Source organism: Chlorella variabilis (assembly GCF_000147415.1).
Source record: "Chlorella variabilis unplaced genomic scaffold CHLNCscaffold_11, whole genome shotgun sequence".
NCBI lineage: Eukaryota > Viridiplantae > Chlorophyta > Trebouxiophyceae > Chlorellales > Chlorellaceae > Chlorella > Chlorella variabilis.
This window is the reverse complement of record NW_005435077.1, coordinates 718,776-735,450: the sequence shown is the minus strand read 5'-3', so window position 1 is coordinate 735,450 and position 16,675 is coordinate 718,776. Positions and strand designations below refer to the sequence as shown.

Here is a 16,675-nt window from a genome sequence, read left to right as displayed (position 1 = left end):
CTCGCTTGGCAGTGCAGTGCGAAGGTATCGCACCAGGGAGCAAGGGGGAAGGAATTGAGTGCTGAGAATACTCTCAACACAAACAGGAGACAGGAGTAGAGGGGGGGCGGTGCGGTGCGGAGAAAAATGTGGCTGGCTGCATCCTGAAACGGGGCGCGGATTTGGTCAGCGGTGCAAGAATGGAGAGGGGAAAAAACGATCGCGGCCTGCCTGGCACGACCTAACGCCAGGCTAGCCGAGACGGATCAGGTAATCAAACACACGCACACACGCTGTAGCGCAGTGATCACAACAGGGCGGCTGCTGGGCGGGGTCGCCGAGCGGGCAGCATGGCGGTACTGGCAGTACCACGGGGGCGTCAGATGACGGTGACAGCGGGCTGCTGCTCCTGGCGAACCACCGCCGCCGCGTGGGCCACCGCGTCCGCCATGTTCACATGCACGTTCTCCTCCTTGATCTTGTGGATCAGCTTGGAGCGCTTGAGCTGCAGCAGGGCCTGCAGGGCGGAGGGGAGCTCGGAGGAGGATGGGTGAGAAGAGAGGAGGGCCCGGGCGGGAGACGCGAGGCTGACGGGAACTTTGTGTGTGTGGGCGTGTGGCGGGTGTTGGAGCAAACGGCCAGGCGGACAACATCGCTGCGCTGCCGGCGACGCGCCCCACACATCCCTGCCTCTGCCAACCGCTGAGCCCGGCCAGCCGGGTGTGCAGCCAGGCAGCAGGGGCGCACCTGCTGGGAGGGGTTGGCCAGCACCAGCTCGATCCCGTCCTGCGCCAGCTCATCGATGAAGTCGTCTGCAGCGGAGGGGCAGGGAAGGTGGGCGGGCACAGGGTGGGCCATGGGGCGGGCGGCCACAGGGTGTGCCACACCCTGTAGACCGCCTCCACGCCCACCTGCACACCCACGACACCCCACCACGCCCCACCCCACCACACACCCTGCCCCCGCCACCCACCCACCCAGGAAGTGCATGGCGGAGGAGTCGATGTCGGTGACGGGCGACATGTCGATGACCACAAAGCGGATGTGGTCCCCCATCTCCTCGCGCCGCCGCCGAGACGCAATCACCTTGTCCCGCACAAACTCCTTGATGCTCTGCGGGGGCGGGGGGTGAGGGCGGAGGAGGCAGGCGTGGCAGGGTGAGGGCAGGCGTGGCAGGGCGAGGGCGGCGCAAGGCGAGGCCGCAGCGGGGCGCGGGCGCCTGGGCGCTGACGGCTGGCGAGTGTGAATCCCAGCTGCTGCGCTGCTGGCGCTTGCCTCGATGTTGCAAAAGATCATGGGGGCTGCAGGACAAGAGGGGCGCAACAGACAGGAGGGAGCGTCAGGTGGCAGCCAGTAGCAAGCCAGCAGTGTGCATGCCACATTCGCCGAGCGCATGAGCGTGCAGCTGGGGCACGGCACGTCGCGGCTGCCGGGCTCACCGTCCACACGCATCATCAGCATGCCTGACTGCAGCTCGGCGTTGGGGTACATCTTGGTGCTCCTGGGGCAGGGGGGAGGCAGGGGGGAGAGAGGCGAATGCTTCGGAAAGTGGGCAGGGCAGGGCATGAGGGGCGAGCGGCGGGGCAAACGACAAGACGCACGGCAAGCAGTTGGAAGTAGCAGTCCTGCCGACCGCAGCACTCGGGCCACCACCATGCACACACTCCCCCTTCCCTCCCTGCCCACACACACCCAGCACAGCACGCACCTGTACACCTCTGTGCCCGGCAGCTTGCCCAGGGTGGTGATGCGGGGGAAGGCGTTCTTGTAGATGACGAGCAGCAGGGAGACGCAGACGGAGACGATGATGCCAATCTCCACCCCCAGGAAGATGGTGAACAGAAAGGCCACGTTCCACACCTGCTTGCGGCATGTGCGTGGGTGGGAGGGGGCCTGCCAGGCGGGCGGAGCAAGCCAGGCAAGCCAAAGCCTGCACCCAGGCATCTGCGGCTGGGGGATGCACGACCACACCCCCTCCAGCAGCTCCCTACAGCAACCCGGCGGCCATGCCCACCAGCAGGTCGAACTTGTTGGTCCTCCACAAGTAGATGAACTCGGGGTAGTCGACGAGGGCGAGGACGCCCACGATGATGATGGCGCCCTGCGAGGCGGTGGGGCAGGCAGGCGGGCGGGGTGTGGACAGGGTGGCGCAAGCCAACACACAGGCCAGGCTGGCCGCTGCAATCTCCCTTCCACCCGCATGCGCCACCCTCCACCACGGCCGTCCCTGGCCCCCACCTGCACGTTCTGGCTCATGTTTGTAAAGATGGAGGTGAGGACCAGCAGCACCATCATCACCACGAGGCCAGTGATGAAGTTGGCAAGAGGCGTCTTGGCCCTGCAGTGCACAGGCCGGGGCGGTGGCGAGATGGCAGGTGGGGAGGGGGTTATGGAGGCCTAGGCAAGCGTGGCTCTGCGCCGCGGAAACGCGAGGGCAGACGAGGAGAGCAAGGCCGCTGCAGAACGAGGCGCGTACCCCACGGCGTTGTTAACAGCGGAGCGCGAAAAGGAGCCTGTGGTGGTGTAGCTGCAGAGGGTGAGCACAGGCAGAAGCAATGGGGTACACACGCAAGGCCTGGAATGGCACATACAGGGCAGCAACTCTGCTCCCAATCCGAGGCAGGCACGCTGGGCAGGCTGCCAGGCGTGGCTCACCAGTTGAATGCCGCCCCTGCCAGGTTTGCGATGCCAAGGCCCCTCAGCTCCTGGGTGGCATTCAGAGTGTACTTGTTGCGCTGCGGGGAAGGGGCGAAGGCAGGTGGCAGGAAGGGATAACGTTGAGCAGGCCGGGCGGAGCACACAGGAAAATGCCGCCGCACTTCTAATTGCCACGACCGACAGCTCCTGAACCACACCCGCAGCAACCACCCTCCGCCTGATCTCGTCCAGCAGCCCCCCTGATGAGCACTCCCACCTGCGCCAGCGCTTTTGCAATGGATATCGACTCGCAAATGTCGATGAAGCAGATGAGCACGGCCAGCACCATCTGCTTGCCCACGTCGTACAGAGGGGCCCACCAGCCTACGGTAAAGGCAGGGAGGCCCGACGGGATCTTGCCGATGTTGGCAATCGCCTTCTGCTTCTTCTCGACGCCATCGGAAGTCACCACCACCCCGGTGTAATCCTCATACCTGCGGCAGTACACTGGTTGGTTGGTTGGTTGGTTGGTGTTGATTCGCTAGTGGAGACGGGGGGCCATGTGCGTGAGCATGCAGCCCCCCGAGAGCATTTGCCACGGCAATGGCAAGTGGCGGCGGGGTAGCGTGGGGAGCACCGCCGGCCAAGTGGCCCGGCACAGCAACTGCATGATGCTTGCACAACCGGCAGCCCAGCAGGCGCTCACCAGTGGAAGATGTTCATGAGGGCGATGGAGATGATGCACACGGTCATCGGGCCCAGCGCCTTCATAAATGTCAGCCGCCTGAGGTGGGGCCGAGCACAGCGTGACACTGGGGGCTGGCGATCTCGCCTTCCATGGAAGCAGGTGAAGCGGCAGGGTAGCCCAGCCATACGCATGCACTCCGCCACCCCTCGCGCAGCTGGACCCTGCAGCCTGCACCGCACCTATACTTCTGGGATAGGAACTTGAAGGCCAGCAGCAGGAAGATGAAGCTCATGCCCATCAGAAACTCCCGCCAGCTGCTCAAGGGGGACAGCAAGGACAGTGTGTCACGGGGGCAGCAAACGTGACGAGGGCAGCCCGAGGCAGCAAATGCGACGAGGTGTGCGGGACAGTAGCATCCGCGCCGCCATGTCATGCTCACTTGAACTGCCACAGGTTGTCAAAAATGAGTTGGAGGTACTCCTGGATGCGGTCTGCTCGCGGAATGGTCAGCCCTAGGATGTACTTGACCTGTACAGTACATGAGATGCGGTACAGGAGGGTGGCACAGGACGGTGCGGCAGCAACAGTGTTGAACTCCAGTTCACTCCAATTGTTTCATTGAAAGTGGCGGGCAGAGTCGGCTGGCAGTGCAAACGCAGCCGGCAGGCAGGCGAGCGGGCAGTTTGCGCACAGCAAAGGCTCGAGGCACAGATGGCGGCGGCAGGAGCGCACCTGCGAGAGGCCAATCAGGATGGCTGCGCCCGTCATGAAGCCGCTGACCTGGGCGTGGCTCAAGAAGTTGGTGACCCAGCCTGTATAGGCAGCAAGCAGGGCAATGAGCAGGCGCAAGGATGCTGCCTGTGGGCGAGACAAGCTCCCATGTGCCACACGCTTCAGCGCTTCAGCACAGGGCGTGGAGGCAGAGGCTGGCCAGCACACACAGCTGCTGCTGCCCGTCACTCACCCATGCGCAGCAGGCCCACGCCAGTGTAGAAGCATCCCACTACAAAGGCAACCTGTGGGGAGGAGGAAGGCATACAGGTGCTTAGGGAGACGTGTTGCAGCCAGCCGCCCTGTCCTCTGCCTGCCCAGATGCATGTAGTTGCGCCTGACCCACGCCATGCCAGCACGGCACCTGAATGGCTGCATGGTTGTACCGCTCCTGTAGCTCAGGGTCTGTGGGGTTGTTGGGGTCATCGTTGGAGCCGATGATGCTCTCTAGGCCTGCAGGGCAGGCGAGGGTGCCGAATGAGATACCCACAGAGACAGGGCTTGTACAAACAGCGGTTGAGCCTACAGAATGGCAGCACAAGCTGCGGCCCATGAAGAGGCACGGGGTCGGTGCTGCCAGCAAGCGGGGGGGGACTGACCATTGGCAAGCATGATCGAGGTGACAGCCACAGGGCCTGCAGCATAGGTGCAGACCAGCCGGTGAGGTGTAACCCATGCAGTACCAAGGCACCCCTGCTCGTATCCGAGACGGCTGCAGCACCGCCCACAGGGAGGCCGGCAACAGCAATGGGACAGCCCGGCGCCAGCATCTCACCAACAGCCAGTTGCCGTGAGGAGCCAAGCAGGGCGTAAGCGATGCAGGGCACAAATGCGCCGTACAGACCGTATTCTATTGAGCCAGCGGGCGCAACAGGGCAGACGAGTGAGATGAGGGCAGCTGGGGGTCCAGGTGGAGGCAGCAACATGAGTTACATGCAGCCGTCCCAGCAGACCCCAGGAGGGCGAGGGGCGCACCTTGTGGGAGGCCCGCCAGCTTGGCATACGACATGCCCTGAGGGATGACCATGGCTCCCACAGACAGGCCGGCAGCCACATCACTCTGCCAGTGGGGTGGAGAGGTAAGCCGTACTCAAGAGAGGCCCGAGAGAGCCAGGCGTGCGAGTGCATGGCAAGCCGCCGGCTGTGGGCTGACCAGCAGCAGCAAGTAATGCAGCACACGCTCCACACCAGCATCCACATGCAGAGCTGCCACCAGGCAAGGTTTCCAGCTGCCAAATCGCGGCGGGGCGCACCAGCAGCCAGTTGCGCCACTCGTATGTGCGCAGCCAGACGAAGCATGGCAGGAAGTAGCCCAGCCAGTCGTACCATCCAAAGCCCCGAGTATTCTCTCGGTACCTGCCACCAGGACAAGATGGGGTTGCCGCAGGAGCAGCAGCTCCAACGTGAGGTTGCAGGCAGCAGGCAGGCAAGTGGGCACTTGCGCCTGCCTGGCGCAGGGTGGCAGCCCCTACCGAACATGCTCAGATGAAGATGTTCACAGCCAGCTGCCCAGCAGCGCAAGACGCAGCAAAGCACAACAAACCCTCACTTGCTGCGCTGTTCTTCCAGCATCTTCTTGGCCTGGCTCAGCAGCGGCTGGTCCTGCAAGTCGTTGACAGGCACCCGGCTCTCCACTCGCTTCATCGAGCCGGTGGGTGTGCCAGAGCGGCGCGGCACCGCATCGCCGTCGGACACGCCGTTCCCGTTCACCACGCCATCGAAGCTGCTGCCGGTGGCCTTGTCTGATATCGAGTCGCGGTCGCTGTCGGCTGGCATGCTGCCGCGCAGGTCTGCAGGGGAGGCGGGCGCAGCAACAGCAGCAGCGGTTGTTGGCGGCGGCGGCGGCCGATTTGGTCGGCAGCGGCCGACCGCCTTGGGGCCCATGGAACACGACTGGCTCGCACGCAACGGAGGGATGCACCCAACGGGAGGCTCAACAGCACGGGAGGCCCAACACAAATTGAGTGGGCAGGGGGGTGGGCCTTTCAGCCTCCGGAACGGTGCCCAAATAGACACATCGCCGCCACGGATTAACCTGTCGTGCCCCTCACCTCAAGGGCCGCAATGGAGCGAGGCCCAGTCCCCAACTCCAGCCAAACGCGTGTGTGGCTCACCGGTAGTGCAACGCACTGCTGCAGTGAAAGCGGAACATCAAAGGGGCAAAATGCAAAACGGGAGGGAAGTGCAAGCAAATTTCAGCGTTCCAGCAAAAGTACTGTACCGGCGCCTGCCGCACAGTCCAACTACCTCCATCCCAGCACACCGGACGACCGGAAACACTTGCCAAACCGTCTTCAGGAATGATTACACAGGCAACGGAACGAGAAACGAGCTCAAAGCAACGATGCCACGGCATGTTGACCACGTCGCCATGGGTTCAGCGCGCGCCCCGTGCGACATCTTCAGGTTGAAGCCATCTACCTCCTCCGCATTCATGCTGCTGTCTGGAACTGGGATGCTCTCCTGCCACATACTACTCCATGCTGCCCTCCAGCTGGCTGAGCTGCTGCCGCACGCGCTGCACCGCGGTCGCGTCTGTGGCGTGCTGCGTCCAGTCGTCGCGCCCAAAGCTCACACAGGAGTGGCGGTACGCCATGCGGCTGGGTATGCTGCGCTTGAACGTGCCGTGCACCTCGCTGCAGCCTGCCGGCAGGGGCCGCAGCGGGGGCGTGGGGAGGAACCGACGAGGGGGAACTGCGCCTCCCGTCTATAGCGGGCGCTGCATGCATGGCATGGCTTGGCACAGGCAGAAGGCAGGCTCACCCGTCACCCGCACCACCGTGGCCGCATTCTCCTCGCTCACCCCGCCCCCCGGCATCACGCTGATGCGGCCGCCGCCCTCGCCCACCAGCGCGGCCAGCTGCTGCAGGCCCTCCATCACGCACTGCTGGCCTCCCGACGACAGCACGCGCCGCACTCTGCACGACACCAGGTCGTCCAGCGCTTTCCTCTGGTCCTTGACCAGGTCAAACGCCCGGTGGAAAGTGAGGTCCAGCCCTGTGGATGCGGAAGTGGGCAAGAGGCGAGGGCAAGCGGTGACGAGCAGAGGAGTGGGGTGCCGTGCGCTCCAAGCGCAGGCTGAGACAGGCATGGCGCAGCACACCACCCGAGCCGGCAGGGGTGCTGGGCCCTCCACCAGGACAACACCTAGCGGTGCGCAGAGGTCCACAAACTGCCGCAGCTGGTTGGTGTCTATGCTGCCGTCCGCGCTCAGCATGCCCAGCACCACGCCGTGCGCGCCGCAGCTGGCGGCGTGCAGCACGTCGTGCCGCATGATCTGTGCAGGGCGGCAGGGCGGGAGGCGCTGTGGTGGTGGCCTGGCGGGGGCGACTGCTGTGTTGCCTGGCAGCACAAGGCGCCCACCTGCAGCTCTTGTTGGCTGTATATGAAATCGCCAGGGCGGGGCCGGATCAGGACGTGCACCCGTGCCGTGGTCAGCGAGCGGCACACGACAGAAATCAAGCCTGCACACAGCAAGCGGAGCCGCCTGGCTGGTCAGGTGGCCTCCAACGCTGCTAGCAACTTGTTGTGAGCTCATCCCCACATCTACCCCCACCAAAACAAGGTGCCCATGGCCGCCGCCAGGGAGCCGCTGCCGCACTTGCCGTGGCTGGGCGTCACCCCGCCCTCTTGAAGGCAGCTGCACAGCTCGACTCTGTCGGCGCCGCCGCTCTCAGCCTCCAGCGCCGACTGCAGCGAGTCCACGCACACCTCCACCAGCATCCTGTAGAGCGACAGGCCGGCACCCGCTTGCTTGTGGCACTTGGCGCTCGTCAGCGTTGCCCGCCAGGGCCCATGTGCGGCGGCGGCGGCGGCGGCACTGATGACCGCCCCCTAGCGGCGCGCGGTCATGTGTCAATCAGCGGTGGCCTTGAGTGCGCTGGAACGTCACTGCCATTCACAGCCTTTGGCAGCCCGACAGCGAGACGGCAACACCCGCTTGCTTGGGGTCACAAGCTTGTTTTTGATCGCAAGTCTGCGTGAGTGACTGAGGATGTGGCGAGAGCGAGCTTAATCAGGAGACTGAGCAAATGACCGCCGCCGCCTGTCACTTAGCGCGCAAGCCATACCGCCCAGCGGGCCGCCGAACTGCACCAGGTCATCATGCTCTGTTTCAGTTACATCGAAATCACACAGAAAATCACATGCAGGAGCCCCCCCCGGGTTCCATCCATCTCTTGCCGTCGACAGCCCCGCTCCCAGACCGCTCCAAGGGCACACCGTCTAGCCGTCACATGGCGGCTTCTGCAACCAGCAGCCTTTTCATCGTCTTGAGGGACTGGGCAGCAATCGAGCAGCCTTTGTGCATGCGTGCAGAGCAATGCGCTCACCCGCGTCCTGGCCGGCGGCTCCCATGTCTGCCGCAGCGCCGCCGCTCGCGCCCCCAGCCAGCGGCCGCCCTCGGGCGCCGCCGCCAAACCCGGCCGCAGGCACCTCCTGGCTGCCTGGCGGCGCCCCAGCGCCGGCCCCCACTTCGCTCATCGGCTTCTCCGAGGCCGGCTCAGCTGCGCCGGGTCCCTTGTTTCGGGCGCTCACATCAGCGCCGCTCAGGCCCTGCCCCTCCCGGCCGCTCTCGCCGCCTAACGCCGCCGCCAGGCTGCCTCCCGCTGTGCCTGCCAGCCCTTGCGCGCCCAGCACGCCCGATCCAATGCCGCCCACGGGGCTCTGACCGCCCCCAACACCTTCCTGCTTTCTCTCTGTAGATATACTACCCAGGCTGGAGCCAGGCTCTAGCTTGAATCCAAGGTGGGGTTGGCCGCCCCAGGAACAAGGAGCTGTCAGATTGCCATTGAAACCAGGGTGCCAATATTACAAGGTAGGCCATTTCAAGAGGAAGAAAGAACAAGGAAAGAAAGGGCAAAGCCTGCATTTGACACAGGCTGGGGGCCAGTGCTCGAAGCAGCACACACTGGTGCTCCTTGCGAGTTAAGGATACAACTAATATTAGTGAAAATGATGTGCGCTCGGTGGGGCAGCGCGGCAGGCAGTTGGACCTGCCGCAGCCGGCGAAAATGGGGTGGTTGGCGACGGTACTCCCCGCCTACTAACAAAAGCTCTCAAGGCTGGCCTCCTCAGGGCATGGGCATAAGGATGGGGCGCCAGCTCTGCGGGATCCAGCTGCAGGGAGGAACGGCCGGGGATGGGGCGCAGTGCTCAGATGGGCCTGTGTGTGCGCCTAAGCCACCAGCAGGCAGAGCCCCTGTGCTCAGCCGCAGGCCCCCACCACATGCCATCCATCACAAGAGCCACACTCACTTGATCCAGGGCCCCATCTTGGCCTCCATCTCAAACCGCCGGATCATCTTCCCCGCCCTCTCCGCCTCCGCCTCCAGTGCGCGCTCCGCCTCGGTGAGCAGGGGTGGGGGCGCCAGCTTAGCCTCCCCCAGCTTAGCCTCCTGCGCCAGCTTGGCCCCCTTGAGCCCGCGAGACAGGTCTGCAGGGCAGATAGGCCCAGGGGCGGCGCACACACGGCCAGCCAGGTGAGTGCGGAGTGTGTGTGTGTGTGGTGGGGGTGGGGGGGGCAGGAGGCGGGGCAGGCCAGGTCGCCGCCGAGCTCAGGCGGCAGCGCGGCGAGCGCCAGGCCCCCCAGCCCCACCTCGCTCCAGCACTGTGAAGCCGCGGCCAAAGGAGCGCAGGTCGTTGCCGAGCTCGTACTCCACCTGGCGGGCAGGCGGGCAGGGCGGGGGGCGGAAGCAGAGGAGGTGCTTAAGTGGGAGGCAGGCAGGGAGATGCGTCGGGTGGACAACAATGCAGACCTGAAAGGGCTGCCCCCCACCTGGCTGGCATTTGCCAGCCCGTTCGCCGCGCCCCGCCCAGGCTCACCTGCGCCGCCCTGCGCACAGAGGCCACCTGCAGCCGCTCCGGCAGCGTGCGCTCCGGCGGGTGCGGCGGGCAGCTGTTGTCTGTGACGATGAACTTGCTCCAGTCCAGGCCCGCACGCTCCGCCGCCGCCTGCAGCTCCGGGATGGCCTCTGCGGGCAGCCTGGCGTCCCTGCAGGGCAGGGCAGGGCAGGCAGGTGGCGGTTGGGGGTGCATTGCACCTGGAGGGGCAGCTGCCTGAGCTCCGCAGCTGCTCTGGCGGGAGCTCACGCTGCCAGGGGGGTGCAGGGGCGCAGCCAGCACAGCAGGTCCAACCAGGGGGAGCTGCCCAAGCAGGAGAGGAAGAAAGCCCCTAGCTCACCGGGTGTAGACCGTGGCGCCGCCGTACCCCACCCACGCATCGTTCTGTCCCCTGTAGTAGATGAACACGTACTCGTCGGGCTTGGAGGCCAGCACATACCTGCAGTGCAGGCGGTACATGCGGTACATGGGCGGAAGTCAAACAGGGCAGCATAACGGGGTACTCCCATGGTGTCCGCATCCGGTACCGTTTTGGACTACCGACGACATACACAGCACCACCAAAACACACACAGCCCCGCCACACCCCCACCCACCACGTGTCCTGGTAGTTCAGGAACTCATTGTCCTTGTTGACTAGCACCGCAGGGGTGGCCGCATCCTCCTGCGGTACCACCACAGACAGCGTCAACGCCACCAAAAAGGTGGGCCCGAAAAGGCCCTACTCCCACATGTCACCGTGTCGCCTCCACCTGTAGTGCGTCATCTCCAAGCAAACGCACCTCCGCCCCCGCATGCACACACCTCCACCTTTTATGTTACCTGCACAAAGCGCTGCATGACGGAGCGGTCTATGAAGTCGCGGTCTCCCGTCAGCGGGTCCGTGGAGGGGATGCGCCAGTTGATCTTGGCAAACACCTTGCCTGCACGCGGTGGGAGTGTGTGAGGGGGGTGGGGGGGCGAGGTGTGTGTGTGTGTGTGTGGAGAGTGTGATGCGTGCAGCACGGCAAAGCACAGGGAAGCGGCAAGGGCAGATAGGCGATGCTGAACGCCAACTCCCAGCGCTGCGTGCCTGGCTCGGGACTGGCGAAGAAGTGCTCCTGGCAGTCGAAAGTGTCAAACAGTGGGTTGAGCCCAGCTGCGGTGGCAGGGCAGGCAGAGGAGGACAGGCGTTGGCTTGCGGTGCCAGGCAATGCAGGGTGCCAAAGGCGAGCTCTGGACAATATAGAGGGCTGCACCAAGCTGATCCAAAACCAGGCAGACCCGGGCAGCGGTAGGGCCGGTCAGGCAGCGGCGGGGCCACGCCAGGCGCGCCGCGCACCCGTGATGTACCAGCGACCCTGGAAGGATGACAAGTCGAAGGTGTTGTCCAGCGAGCAGTCGGGGGGCACCGGGAACAGCCCTGCAGGCGACGGAAGGCCCGTGTGTGTGGAGCTCGGCGCACACGAGCACTACCGCAGGCAGGGCATGCCTCCTGTCCACGCCATACGCGGGCTTTTCCCACCGGCCACGCCGACACCACCCTGAGACGCCTGCTGCTTGCACCCAGCCGTCCACCCCAGCTGGGCTTACCCTCGTCAACTCGCTGCGGCACACACTTCTGCTCCGAGATGGCGCAAGCGGTGAATGTCTCCACGGCCTTGTCGGCATACTTATCCCCGCACTTGATCTGTTGGGGCAGGTCGCAGCAGCCACAGCCGGCGGTACATCGGCAACGAGTGCTTCCAGGAGCATTCCCAACAACGTGCAACAAGCAGCCAGGGCGCAGGGAGCATCGGCCTTCCCCACCCCGCTCAAGCACCCACCTGGCATTCTGTCTCATCCGGCCTTCCGTTGCACACTTGCAGGCAGATGAGATTCTCCGCGCAGATGGTGTCGGTGAGGCAGTTTGCCAGCGCCGCCTGGCAGTTCTGCAAGAGGCACGTCCCCACCTTGCTGGTATCTGCCGCATACGCCGCCAGCTGGCCGCTGGGCGCAAGCAGCAGCGCCGCCGAGGCCAGCAGCGCGGCAGCGCCGATGGCGGCGTGCTGCAGAGGTCCGGGCCGCTGCGGCTCTTGCTGCTCCAGCTGCTGCTGCTGGTGCCGGGCCGCAGCCCGCACCACAAGCCGGCGCAGAGGGCGAAGCGGCGCGGCAGTGGTGGGCGCGGCGGTGGACCTGGATGCCTGCAAGCACGGAATCAAGCCACATTGGCATCTCTGAGCTGCGACAAGCCACTGCCACGTTCCCAGCGAGCCCTAGCGCTCCGGGAGAGGGGCCCACTGGCGCACCTGCATGGCTGGTGCCTTTTCCCGCCGCGATGGGTCAGCAAGCTCCCTCAGGTGACGGGCGGCCAGCTGCCGATATGTCGGGACACCACCATGTTTCTTTCCACCCCTAAAATTGCTGCTGGAGGGCTCCTATCAATGATTAGAGTGCTCCAAACGCTTGATCTGAGGTCGCGGTGCACAGAGATAGCACCCCAGCGCGACAGCTGACAATCAATTGCTTGGTGCAGCGTCTGGCTGCTGCTCTGAGTGCACCCGTTTGAGCGATTGGCGTCGATTTTGTGTCCAGGCAAGGAAAATGCCGCCCAGGCGCAAGTCGGCGCTGGAGGACCTGATCAAGCAGGGCTTTGTGGCCGATGGAGAGTTGCTGCGATACAAGGTGAGGCGGCAGGGGGCAATTGAACGGCCCTGGAGTGCAGCGCTGCGCCTCCCACCGCAGCTGTGGCACCCACCCGCCGCCGCCAGCTGATGGGGCGGCGGCCAGGCGGGCACCCTCTCACCTCCTCACACCAGCCCCAGCCCTCACTCCTGCCTGCCTGCTGCCCTTCCTGCCTTTCACTCGCTCCCAGAGCAAGCACGGCCAGCTGATGGCGGTGGGCCGCGCGAGGGAGGGCGGCATCGAGGTGGCCGGCACCAGCAAGCTTCTGGGATACACCGCGTTTGAAGACATTGCAGGTGGGGCCAGCTGCTGGCTGGTGGTGGGACCTGCTGCTGCGCCGCTCCCGGTTTACCCAGCAGTTGGGGGCTGGAGCTTAGTTATAGAGGTACCGTTGAGCACGGATGAGCACGACTGATGGCAGCCATCCGCCCCGCCGCCTGCCCCGCTCGCCTGCCCTGCAGGCAGCAAGTACCACCGCCCCGCGGAGCACACCCACACCACCACGGGGCGCACCCTGCAGAGCCTGGCGCTGCTGGCGGGCGGCGGCGCCGGCGGCGGCGCCGGCAAGCGGGGCGGCAAGGCGGCGCCACCACCGGAGCCTGTTGTGGAGTTGCTCGAGGACGACAATGATGACCTGTGCCACATCTGCGGCCTGGGGGTGCGCCTCCGCGCCGCCGCCCGCCGCCCTGCGCTGCCTGCTGCTGCCTTTGCCGCTGCGCCCCGCGCTGCCCGCCCCTGCTTCCCTGCTGCTGGTTCTCGCCGCTGCCCCTCCTGGCGCTGCCGTTTGCTGCCGGGCCAGCTGCTTTGCCGTGGCGGCAGCGGGAGGCGAGGCGTGCCAGCCACGGCAGAACCCACGCTGGAGCGCTTGGCGTGCCTTTCGCTCGAGCCTCCCTGCCTGCCCCCTCCTTGGCCCCCGCCCCCGCAGGGCGACCTCATGTGCTGTGAGACGTGCCCGGGCGTCTTCCACGCCGCCTGCCTGGGCCTGGCTGCGCCGCCAGAAGGGGACTATCATTGCCCGCTGTGCAGATGCTCCGTGTGCGGCGCCGGTGGCAGCCGTGAGTGACGCTCGCGCACTCAAGCAACTGTCGGCGCGTGCCGGCCTCGCCTGCATGTCGCTGCTGCCTGCGCTGTGGGCACTCTTGGGCCCGATCCGAATCCTCCAGGGTGTGCCGGGCGCGGTGCCTGCCCTGCAGCGCGCCTCCCTCCTGTGCCGCATGCGCTGAAGCGTGCTGTCTTGTCGCCGCCGCCGCTGCCGCCGCCGCTGCTGCTGCAGAGGGCCTCATGCCCACTGGCTGCGAATGGCTGGACTGCGCAGAGTTTGTCGGCCTGCACAGCCTGCAGCGGCACAGCCGGCCCCACATCGCGGCCGAGGCGCCCGGCGCCGCGGCTGCCGCCAAGCCGCAGCCTGCAGCGGCGCCCGCCCCGGCGGCGGCTGCGGGAGCCGCAGGAGAAGGCTCCGGCGCGGGAGCGGCGGCACCCGGCGGCGACTCTGGCGGCGGCGACCCGATGCAGGTGGACGGCCCAGCGCCGGCGGCGGCCGCTGCGGCAGCCGCCGCGGCGGCGGAGGGCGCGGCAGACTTCAGCCGGCTGGCGGCGGCGGCCTGCGGGGCGCCGGCGGTGGTGCAGGCCCCGGCCGAGGCGGACGGCGCGATGGCCGGCGCCGCCGACGCCGATGGCGACGCCGCGGTGCGCTGCCCCGTCACTTGCCGTTGGTCCCACCTGCGCTGCTTCCCCCCAGAGTTTGCCGACACGCTGCGCCAGGGTGGGCCGCAGCCCTGCATCAGCACCACCGACGCGCTGACCGCCAGCAAGCGCCTGGCAGCGGCCTGCGCCGCGGGCGTCATCCCGCTGGGGTGCATGGTGGAGGGGGCACGTGCCACCCCCTCAGCAGGCGAGGTCAGCAGCCGCGCGTTTGCGGAGCTGCCGCTGTCGCTGCTGGTGGTGCGCGGCGCGGCGGCGGCCGCGCCGCGCGACTGCCGCGGCATCGCTCCGGCCTACACGCCTGACCAGCGGCAGGAGCTCCGTGTGGCACTGTCGGCGGCGCTGCACGTGCTGCACAGGTGCGGGGTGCCCTCACGCATTGTTGGAGTGCTCAGCTCTCGAAGCGGGTGTGGCGGGCACGGCAGCCTGGCCAGACATGCAGACTTGCAGCCGCGCGTGCTGCGCAGCGCCTGACCGCTGCTTGCCCGCCGGCCGCTCCTGCCCATTCCATGCTCTGCTCACGCTGTGCGCTCCATCGACCTGTCTCCCGTACCTGCCCCTCTGCCTCACCCGTGCTTGCTCCACCCACCCCTGCCCTGCCTGCCTCCCGCCCGCCTGCAGCTGCTACGAGCCTCTGCCAGACAGCCGCACCGGCGCGGACATGCTGCCTTGGCTGCTGCGCGGCGCGGTGCTGGCGGGCGGCAAGGCGGACTACAGCGGCATGCACACCGCGGTCCTGTTTGCGGGGCCGGCGGCGGTGGCTGTGGGTGAGCCTGCGGCACAGACCGCCGGCTGCCGGCAGCGCCCCTGGCGCTGCTGCTGCATGGTCCCTGCTCCGGCCTCTGCAGCTCGGCACGCAGCTGTTGAGAAACCGCCCTGTGCCTGTTGCACTGTTGTGGTTCTGCTGCCTCTCTTTGCCCCTGCCGCCCTGTCTGCCGTCTGACCTTCCTGGTGTGTGCCCCGGTCCGCCCGCCACCTCCCGCCCCTGCAGCCGTCTTCCGCAGCTTTGGCGACCTGGCCGAGGTGCCGGTACTGGCGGTACGGCCTGAGCTGCAGCGCCGCAACGGCCTGGGCCGCCTGCTGCTGGCGGCTGTGGAGCAGCTGCTGCTGCTGGCGGGCGCAAAGGTGCGGCTTCCGCCTGCCGGCACGCTGGCCTCCCTTATGCATGCATGGCGCCGCGAGCTTCCCAACAGGCAGGCCCTTGGCTGGGCCCAGTGCTGGTCAGCCGCCGCCTGCTGGCCCACACACCTGCCAGGGCTGGCCAACACAACCCCCTGCCTGCCTGCCTGCCTGCAGGCCATCTTCACCCCAGCCTTCACAGCGGACGGAGCGCCCTACATTGCTGTGCCGCCGCCAGCTGCCGCCACTGCCGCTGCCGAGGCGGCGGCCGGCGGCGCGGCGGGCCCGCCGGCGGAGCCGCAGCAGCCGCAGCAGGCGGAGCAGCCTGCGCTGCCGCCGCCGCTGCAAGCCAAGTGGGGTTACAGCCTGGCGCCAGCGGAGGTGATGCAGCAGGTCGTGACGTACCCGCTCGTGCGCCTGCCTGGCGTGCTGCTGGCCTTCAAGCCGCTGGCGGCGCACACCGTGCTGCTGCCGCCGCGCCTGCCGCCGCGCCTGCGCTGGAGCGGCGGGCTCGACCCGCGCCAGCTGCTGCGGCAGGGCTGGCTGGCCTCGCTGGCGCTGCCCGCCCCTCCGGGGAAGGCTGCGGCGGCCGCGCGGCCGCCGCCGGCCCCAGCCCCCGGCCGCAAGGCGGGGCGCTCTCCCAAGGCGGCGGCACCAAAGCAAGAGATGCAGAAGTCGAACATGCCGCAGGCTGCGCCGCCCACAGGCTTTGGCGCCGGCACGGGCTGGGTGCAGCAGCAGCAGCGGCAGCTGGCTCCCGCGGTTGGCGCCGCCGGCGCGGCTGGGGGCCCCACGCCTGCCCAGCTGCAGCAGCAGCAGCAGCAGATGCTGGCCCTCATGTACCAGCAGCAGCAGGCTGCAGCGCAGCGCGCGGGGCAGGCGCCGGCTTACCAGCAGATGCTGCTGGCGCAGCAGCAGCAGGTGGCGCTGATGGCGCAGCAGCAGCCGGAGGCCTATGCCGCACTAATGGCGCAGTACTCTGCGCAGCACCAGCAGCAGCTGGCGGCCGCGCAGCAGCTGCAGCTGGCGCCGGGGCAGCAGCAGCTGCAGCTGGCGGCGGCGCAGCAGCTGGCGGCGGCGGTGCAGCACCAGGGGATGGCAGCGCAACAGCAGCAGCTGATGCTGGCCCAGCAGCAGGCCCTCCTGCAGCAGCAGCAGCAGCAGCAGCGGGCGCCGCAGGGGCCGTCGCTGGTTGAGCGCATGTTGCAGCAGCAGCAGCAGCAGCAGCAGCAGCAGCCCCCGCAGCAGTAGGGCGTCGTGTGAACCTAGCTCCCCACGGCGCTCTCTTGTGATGCC

The 16,675-nt window shown here is 67.0% G+C and overlaps 3 protein-coding genes across 3 annotated transcripts; 1 reads left to right on the top strand and 2 right to left on the bottom strand.

The window, feature by feature from the left end:
* Positions 1 to 358: 358 nt before the first annotated feature.
* Positions 359 to 5,851, bottom strand: CHLNCDRAFT_134369 (hypothetical protein; the record flags this gene model as incomplete). Its single annotated transcript, XM_005847231.1, has 19 exons — positions 359 to 496; positions 727 to 791; positions 957 to 1,092; positions 1,360 to 1,480; positions 1,688 to 1,839; positions 1,994 to 2,080; positions 2,218 to 2,317; positions 2,456 to 2,506; positions 2,635 to 2,714; positions 2,894 to 3,110; positions 3,323 to 3,400; positions 3,544 to 3,618; positions 3,744 to 3,832; positions 4,037 to 4,116; positions 4,269 to 4,320; positions 4,440 to 4,528; positions 5,051 to 5,135; positions 5,329 to 5,431; positions 5,625 to 5,851. 19 exons carry the CDS (start codon positions 5,849 to 5,851, stop codon positions 359 to 361), a joined length of 2,025 nt encoding a protein of 674 aa, XP_005847293.1.
* Positions 5,852 to 8,869: 3,018 nt separating this feature from the next.
* On the bottom strand, positions 8,870 to 12,223 carry VDE (hypothetical protein). Its single transcript, XM_005847230.1, has 12 exons — positions 12,184 to 12,223; positions 11,722 to 12,078; positions 11,489 to 11,585; positions 11,238 to 11,318; positions 10,989 to 11,054; positions 10,739 to 10,839; positions 10,501 to 10,577; positions 10,257 to 10,355; positions 9,899 to 10,067; positions 9,672 to 9,735; positions 9,332 to 9,509; positions 8,870 to 9,193 (listed from the first exon to the last, which is right to left on the bottom strand). The coding sequence occupies exons 1-12, from the start codon at positions 12,187 to 12,189 to the stop codon at positions 9,148 to 9,150; spliced, it is 1,341 nt and encodes a 446-aa protein (XP_005847292.1). The 5' UTR covers positions 12,190 to 12,223; the 3' UTR covers positions 8,870 to 9,147.
* A 255-nt stretch (positions 12,224 to 12,478) lies between these two features.
* Positions 12,479 to 16,630, top strand: CHLNCDRAFT_134366 (hypothetical protein; the record flags this gene model as incomplete). The annotated part of the gene is made up of 8 exons (XM_005847390.1): positions 12,479 to 12,559; positions 12,750 to 12,855; positions 13,021 to 13,217; positions 13,485 to 13,614; positions 13,833 to 14,619; positions 14,882 to 15,027; positions 15,252 to 15,385; positions 15,557 to 16,630. The coding sequence occupies 8 exons, from the start codon at positions 12,479 to 12,481 to the stop codon at positions 16,628 to 16,630; spliced, it is 2,655 nt and encodes an 884-aa protein (XP_005847452.1).
* Between the last annotated feature and the right edge of the window lie 45 nt (positions 16,631 to 16,675).